Source organism: Musca autumnalis, unplaced genomic scaffold (genome assembly GCF_047663935.1).
Source record: "Musca autumnalis isolate F117 unplaced genomic scaffold, ASM4766393v1 scaffold_2, whole genome shotgun sequence".
Lineage (NCBI taxonomy): Eukaryota > Metazoa > Arthropoda > Insecta > Diptera > Muscidae > Musca > Musca autumnalis.
The window spans coordinates 66094692-66102799 of NW_027411755.1; the positions used below are offsets into that span (position 1 = coordinate 66094692).

At 33.6% G+C, this 8108-nt stretch overlaps 1 protein-coding gene across 2 annotated transcripts; it reads right to left on the minus strand.

Moving 5' to 3' along the window:
* Window positions 1-87: 87 nt before the first annotated feature.
* On the minus strand, window positions 88-6568 carry LOC141394021 (uncharacterized). 2 transcript variants are annotated; one of them, XM_073967760.1, is made up of 9 exons: window positions 6208-6568; window positions 6044-6148; window positions 4761-4871; window positions 4622-4702; window positions 4457-4563; window positions 3847-4335; window positions 3599-3784; window positions 3222-3536; window positions 88-1084 (listed from the first exon to the last, which is right to left on the minus strand). In XM_073967760.1, exons 1-9 carry the CDS (start codon window positions 6430-6432, stop codon window positions 307-309), a joined length of 2397 nt encoding a protein of 798 aa, XP_073823861.1. In that variant the 5' UTR covers window positions 6433-6568; the 3' UTR covers window positions 88-306. The 2 variants fall into 2 exon arrangements, with proteins under 2 accessions (XP_073823861.1, XP_073823862.1); XM_073967761.1 differs by having other exon boundaries at window positions 6056-6148; window positions 6208-6559.
* Window positions 6569-8108: the final 1540 nt, after the last annotated feature.

Genomic DNA, 8108 nt, shown 5'->3' on the forward strand with positions numbered 1-8108 from the left:
AAAAGATGTAGATATTTTTACCTAAAATGTAGCATATATAGGTATGTGTAGTTATTATATTATCTACAAAAAAGATTGTAGAAATTATTTATGTTTTTTAATTAGAATGGATATTTTATTAATTTTTAACAGAAAAAACTCACAATAGAAAAAAGGCAACATAAAAATAAACAAATTGAACAAAGACATTGAAGAAAAAATATGTCTTTGAATTGAATAATTTTTTATGTTTAATAACAAAATATATATATGTATATAATAAAAAATCCAAAAATTAACAAATGAATTCTATAAATAATCCGCAATTTATAAAAAATGTTGTTTGGTTTTTTGATGGGCCTGCAAATGTCCTGAAGTACGATAGGATTGTTTACACAACTCAAAGTCACACTTGAAGGGGAACAGATTTGTATGTATACGTAAATGTACATTTAAAGATTTTTTATTTGCATAATGTTTACCACACACTTGACACATCACTTGGGTGGTGACGGCCACATATTTATTCACTTCCCCTTCCCCTTGTTGCTGATGGGTAAGAAGATGTTTTTGAAGCTCTTTGTTTCTTTTGAAGTCCTTCAAACAAATCTCACATTTAAACGTTTGTACATTATTATTATGAGATTCTAATATGTGCCTTTTAAGACGACATTTATATTGGAATTTTCTCCAACAAATTGTACAGCAATGTTGCCATTCCGGCGCCGTTTCCTTCTGTATAGATTTTTTAATTTTTACAGGAATTTTCATCTCACTTTTTATTTTTTCCGAGTTTGTGGTGATGTTAGTTTCTATTATGGCGGGTATTGATTCTATTCCATTGTTGTTATTCATTTTATTAGATTCTCCAATTAATTGTTTTAGATGGGTCATCATATGACAACGACAATTTTGTTTGGTTTGAAAATGTTTATCGCAATAACGACATTTATATTTCGTAGCACCATTGCGGTGTACTGCTAATTCGTGGCGTTCTAATTCGTACCTACGTCGAAATATTTTAGGGCACTGATGACATTTAAGATGGCCATTACTTAAATGTGTTTTTGTGTGAACTTTTAAAGATGACTTGGAGGGATAAAATCTGTAAGATAAAAAGGAGGGGAAGAGTGTGTAAGTAAGAGGTAAAGTTGCTGTTTTGTACTGAAAAGGTAGAGTTGAATATTTTGCAGATATCGACGTGGATTTTTAATGGTTTCTGGGTGGACCCAAGGAAAAACCAAAAATGTATTTTTTAAAGACTTTTTAGCAGAAACCAAAGAGGGCCAAAACGTAGATTTTTTAAAAAAAATTAGGTGGACCCAACGAGGACAATAAACCTGTATTTTTTAAATATTTTTAGCTGGACCAAAAAATGACAATATACGAGGATTATTTAAAGACTTTAAGCTTGGCCCAAAGAGGACAATATTTAAAGATTTTTAGCTGGAGCCGATTCCGTACAGCGAGGCGAGTAGTGTCGCGTCGCCAAATGCAATTTTTCGATTCCGTATGGCAATATCGCCTGACGTCGTCAAATTTTGTCGCCGAAATGTTCATTTTCCGGCGACAACAAATTAGCTGTCGCCGTACATTTTTACTAACGAATAAAAATAAAATAAAAATAACTTGTTATCGACGATTATTTTCTATCGCTGTACGTAGTACATTTTTTAAATTTTGTCACAGAGACGATAGACGACGCGACATGACTCGCCTTGCTGTACGGAATCGGCCCATTAAAGATTTTTAGCTGGAGCCAAAGAGGACAATAAACGTGGATTTTTTTAAGATTTTTAGAAGCATCCGAAGAGGGCAATAAACGTGGATTCTTTAAAGATTTTTAGCTGGACCCTAAGTGGACAATAAACGTGGATTTTTTAGAGATTTTTAGGAACAAACAAACAGGACAATATACATGAATTTTTTTAAGATTTTTTGGAGCAACCAAACAGGACAATAAACTTGGATTTTTTTAAAAGATCTTTAGCTGGACCCAAAAAAGACTATAAACGTGGATTTTCAAAGATTTTTAGCTGTAGCCAAAGAGGACAATAAACTTGGATTTTTTAAACAATTTTTGCTGGAGCCAAAGAGGACAATAAACGTGGATTTTTTAAAAAATTTTGGATTTTTTAAAGATTTTTAGCTGGACCCAAATAGGACAATAAACGTGGATTTTTTTTAAAGATTTTTAGGAGCAACCAATGAGGACATTAAACGTTGAATTTTTAAAGATGTTTAGGAGCAACCAAAGATGACAATAAACGTGGATTTTTAAAGATTTTTAGCTGGACCCTAAGTGGACAATAAACGTGGATTTTTTAGAGATTTTTAGGAACAAACAAACAGGACAATATACATGAATTTTTTTAAGATTTTTTGGAGCAACCAAACAGGACAATAAACGTGGATTTTTTAAAAGATCTTTAGCTGGACCCAAAAAAGACTACAAACGTGGATTTTCAAAGATTTTTAGCTGTACCCAAAGAGGACAATAAACTTGCATTTTTTAAACAATTTTTGCTGGAGCCAAATAGGACAATAAACGTGGATTTTTTAAAAATTTTAGCTGGAACCAGAGAGGACAAGATTTTTAGCTGGACCCAAATAGGACAATAAACGTGGATTTTTTTAAAGATTTTTAGGAGCAACCAAAGAGGACATTAAACGTTGAATTTTTAAAGATGTTTAGGAGCAACCAAAGATGACAATAAACGTGGATTTTTAAAGATTTTTAGCTGGACCGAAATAGGACAATAAACGTGGATTTTTTTTTAAAGATTTTTAGGAGCAAGCAAAGAGGACTTTAAACGTGGAATTTTTAAAGATGTTTAGGAGCAACCAAAGATGACAATAAACGTGGATATTTTTAAAGATTTTTAGGATGTTTGGACAATAAACTGGATTTTTAAAGATTTTTAGCTGGACCCAAACAGGACAATAAAAGTGAATTTTTAAAGATTTTTAGCAGCAACCAAAGAGGACAAAAACGTGTTTTTTTAAAGATTTTTAGGAGCAACCAAAGAGGACAAAAAACGTGGATTTTTTAAAGATTTTAGGAGCAACCAAAGAGGACTATAAACGTGGATTTTTTAAAGATGATTAGGAGCAACCAAAGAGGACAAAAAACTTAATATTTTTTGAGATTTTTAGGATCAACCAAACAAGACAATAAACATGGATTTTTTTAAGATTGTTAGGTGGACTCAAAAAAAAAAAAAAACATGAAAAAAACTTACCCTTCACAAATTCGACAACGATATTTCGCTAAATTAGTATGACGCTTTTCATGCTGCGTTAGGGACATTAAAGTTTTCAACTTTAGTCCACATATGGAACACTTAAAAACCTGTTGCAAATCTTCGTGGTCTTTTAAAAAACATGTTGATACTTTGCCATTTAAAATGCACAGTGGTTCTGGTAACAACATCTTAAGCATTTTTAACTCTGGATCACAATTTTCATGACTGTGCCGAAGATACTTTTTTAACGAATTAAATGTTTTTGGGCATTTTTGGCATTCAAAGGTAATTACAGTGCCAGGGGCATGTATGCTGCAAAAATAATAAAAAAATAGTAATCATTTCTGTAAAGAAAGATTTTGTATATTGGTTACCTTAAATGTCTATCAAATTGAGTTGTATAACTGAATCGTTTATCACACTTTGGGCACCGATATCCAGCTTGTTTAAATTCCAGGTTATGGGTTAAGCAATGACGTTTTAATTCATTTTGGGTGGTAAATGATTTTTTGCACAATACACAAATATACGGACGATATTTTGTGTGTATACGACGATGCCTTTTTGATGAAAGAACATAAATTACATTTTACAAATATGAATCAACACTACACCAACTAACCTTATATAACCATTCACTTTGGGAATTTCTTTGCTACAGTATTCACATATGTAATAATACTGTTTGCCTCTTTTGATTCTTTGTACTTTGTATATTGCGGTCACTTTTCTACTAGGATTAATTCGATCTTTTATTGTAACTTCATCAACAACGGCTTCATCAATTTCAGTATTTGTTTGTATTGTTGTTTGAAACTCTTCTGCTGGATCAGTGTAGCCAATTGCACTTTGTAATTGCTTTAATTCATTTAAAACATTTTCCGCCAATGATTGTGGATCATAATCGTGAGACTCCAAACCTGCTGCAGATGGTGACAACAAATTGGGGGATTTCTCTTTTTTATGTTTAGATAGTATATGTTTAATCAGGGATGCCTCTGTTTTATAAGTGAGTCGACATTGCGGGCATTTGATGATATTGCCAACTTTAACAAAGGCAGAAAAATGTACACTTTTTTGATGAGCGCGCAAATTATATAGATTGGAAAAACTATAACAATAATAAGAGGGTCGTAAATTAACAATTTGCAAATAAATTGGTCATGATTTTACTTCAAATGGGTTCACATCCTTGTCTTATGATATTTCCAAAACGATTTTCATAAACTTACCTTAATTCACATAAGGCACAATCAATTCTTGTGACTTTTTCATGCTGCCGTTTAACATGGCGATTTCGGGATGATTGAGCTGTGAAGCTTTTATTACAAATATGACACTAAAATATTAATATGCATTAAGGAAAGTATGGTATTGTGAATTATTAATATGCTTACTGTGTATTTCACTGCCAACTTGGACAGATCACTTGGTGGAGTTTCTTTCGAAACGTCCTCCAAGTATTCAATATTAGGGCACTGAAACAATAGATACCATATAAAAACAAAACTACTTCTATTTCATTCAATAACTTACTGTTGATAGTCCTATACTATCAGCACTATCAGCTTCCACCAATTGGAACTGGTCGCTTGGTAGTGATTCCTGTAATAGGGTTTCGCCGTTTGCATCCTCAATATTGCGGTACTAAAATAACACAGTGCTACAGTGAAAATTTGCAGGGGTTCTAATGCATAAATTCGGTTTTGTGGGAGTCCACAGAAGACGAAAATACCTTTGGTTTCTTTGGGTCACTTCGGTTTTTCATTTTATAACGGTAAATGTAGTGAAAATGGGCTTTCTTGAATTTTCAACTTTAAACGGACATTACTTCTTTCTTCCACAACCGATTTGCACACACTGTTTTTCATTATAAAGGGGAGAGTAATGCCTTTCGAACAAGCCATAGATTTTTAGAATTGGTTAGCAAATGGCTAATTAATAGTGGTTTAAGTGTGACAAAAACGTATTAAAAAACAGTAAAATGTTTTTCCTTGTGCTCCAGGCTGCGTAAATGACACCTAACAGTACAATTATTTACAGTTAGCATGTAGGAAATTTAGTTGGCTTTCCAAAATGGGAAAAACAAACAAAATCCGTTGAAAAATGAATGCGTTGTGACATTTTTTGTGTTTCAACTTTTTGGTTTTTTTCATATTTTCCTTTATAAAACATTGATATCTTGTGCGTAATTGTTAAGCAGGATAATCACAATTAGAATCATACATGCTAAGATACCCATCTTTTATAAAGGAAAATATGAAAAAAACCAAAAAGTTGAAACACAAAAAATGCCATAACGCATTCATTTATCTACCGATTTCGTTGGTTTTTCCCATTTTGGAAAGCCAACTAAATTTCCTACTTGCTAACAGCAAATAATTGTACCGTTAGGTGTCGTTTACGCAGCCTAGAGCACAAGGAAAAACGTTTTACTGTTTTTTAATGCGTTTTTGTCACACTTAAACCACTATTACTTAGCCATTTGTTAACCGATTTTGAAAATCTATGGCTTGTTCGAAAGGCATTACTCTCCCCTTTATAATGAAAAATAGTGTGTGCAAATCGGTTGTGGAAAAAAGAAGAAATGTCCGTTTAAATTTGAAAATCCAAGAAAGCCCATTTTTCACTACAATTACCGTTATAAAATGAAAAACCGAAGTGACCCAAAGAAATCAAAGGTATTTTCGTCTTCTGTGGACTGCCACAAAACCGAATTTATGCATCAGAAATCCTGCAAAAAAATTTTGTCCACTTTTGTATCACAGTGTAATTAACAACAGGCATATAATACTGTTACGTTTTCTTTAATAACATACTGTTAGTCCTACTTCTTCCATTTCTAATTGGAATGAATCATACACAGGCGCTACATTTGATTCATCTGATATGCCTGTCAAGATACCATCTTCAATAATGGGATACTAAAATGATATACATTATTGGAATTAACTTTCACACCATAAATCTTGGACAAGCTTACGGTTAATATATCGATATTCTCCGAAAATGTGTCCTGCAATTGATGACCATCCGCTGGAGTTTCGTCTAAAATATTTTCTACGTTGCCATCGATGTTGGCAAGGAATTTTAAACGATGCTCCTCATAATGTCTTCTTAAAGCTTGTCCATCGCTGACTAATAAGTTGCAAATAATACAATATTTTGGTGGCAACTGAACAATACTTAATATTTCAACATGCTTCATTTTGTTTTTTAATAACGTTTATTAAAAAAAATAATAAAAATATAACAAATAGAAAGAAATTGATTCAGATCAATCAGAGAAAAACAAAAAAAACTACATTTGAACCCATCAAATTAAAAAACGTTCCAAACTCAACGAATAAAGACGTCAAGGAAAAATGAATGATAAACATGAGTAACAAAATAAAAAATGAAACTAGGAACAACTTTACTTTACCCTGAAACCTCGGATTTTTTTGAAAAAAAATATTTCGATAGATCTTGTCTTCCTGATTACGGCAATATATATTTTTCGGCTGGGACGTACCCGGTTATCCGGTTATTTGATCCGTAAGTTTGAATAAAAAACCCACCCGTAGAACCGGTTATTTTGAACCGATTTACTTGATATGGGTGTCATATGAAAGCTTATGAAAATGCCTATCGAATGGTATACGGGTTTATACCCGTCATGTAACCAGTTCGACAGATATATCCAAAAACCGTTTTATTTTTTTATTTTACAAAAATGTTAAATCGTTAAAAATAACCAAGTTTTTCCTGTATTTTAAAGTTTTTCTAGACTGCCGGCCTTCGGCCGGGGCTTAAGATTTTCATCCCTGGGGTATGTCCAAAAACCGGCTACGCGATCCAAAGTTTTCCTACATCCAAGTTTTTCCTATATTTTAAAGTTTTTCTAGACTGCCGGCCTTCGGCCGGGGCTTAAGATTTTCACCCCTGGGGTATGTCCAAAAACCGGCTACGCGATCCAAAGTTTTCCTACATCCAAGTTTTTCCTATATTTTAATGTTTTTCTAGACTGCCGGCCTTCGGCCGTGGCTTAAGATTTTCACCCCTGGGGTATGTCCAAAAATCGGCTACGCGATCCAAAATTTTCCTACATCCAAGTTTTTCCTATATTTTAAAGTTTTTCTAGACTGCCGGCCTTCGGCCGGGGCTTAAGATTTTCACCCCTGGGGTATGTCCAAAAACCGGCTACGCGATCCAAAGTTTTCCTACATCCAAGTTTTTCCTATATTTTAAAGTTTTTCTAGACTGCCGGCCTTCGGCCGGGGCTTAAGATTTTCACCCCTGGGGTATGTCCAAAAACCGGCTACGCGATCCAAAGTTTTCCTACATCCAAGTTTTTCCTATATTTTAAAGTTTTTCTAGACTGCCGGCCTTCGGCCGGGGCTTAAGATTTTCACCCCTGGGGTATGTCCAAAAATCGGCTACGCGATCCAAAGATTTCCTACATCCAAGTTTTTCCTATATTTTAAAGTTTTTCTAGACTGCCGGCCTTCGGCCGGGGCTTAAGATTTCCACCCCTGGGGTATGTCCAAAAACCGGCTACGCGATCCAAAGTTTTACTAAATTAATTTTATTCCATTACATTAACATGGCATTCTATTGTAAAAATTTAGATTTTTAAAGAAAGAATAATGTAAATAGTTGAAGACCAATATCTCCGGCTCCATATATGGTACCGCTGCGAATAGTATCGAGTTGGAAAGGTTACAGTGCAGGCTACAAACTATGTGATGTACTTCATAATCGGTTATTTTTAATGTTTTTAATTTTTTTTATAAAATAACCGGTTTTTTGGATATATCTGTCGAACCGGTTAAATGAAGGGTATAAACCCGTATACCATTCGATAGGCATTTTCATAAGCTTTCATATGATACCCATGTCAAG

Coding starts and splice junctions, on each gene's coding strand:
- LOC141394021 (XM_073967760.1), bottom strand. CDS start 6,432: ATGAAGCATGTTGAAATATTAAGTATTGTTCAGTTGCCACCAAAATAT. Junction 4,336..4,456: donor TGTGCCTTATGTGAATTAAG/GTAAGTTTATGA, acceptor TTATTGTTATAG/TTTTTCCAATCTATATAATT. Junction 3,537..3,598: donor CAATTTGATAGACATTTAAG/GTAACCAATATA, acceptor TTATTTTTGCAG/CATACATGCCCCTGGCACTG.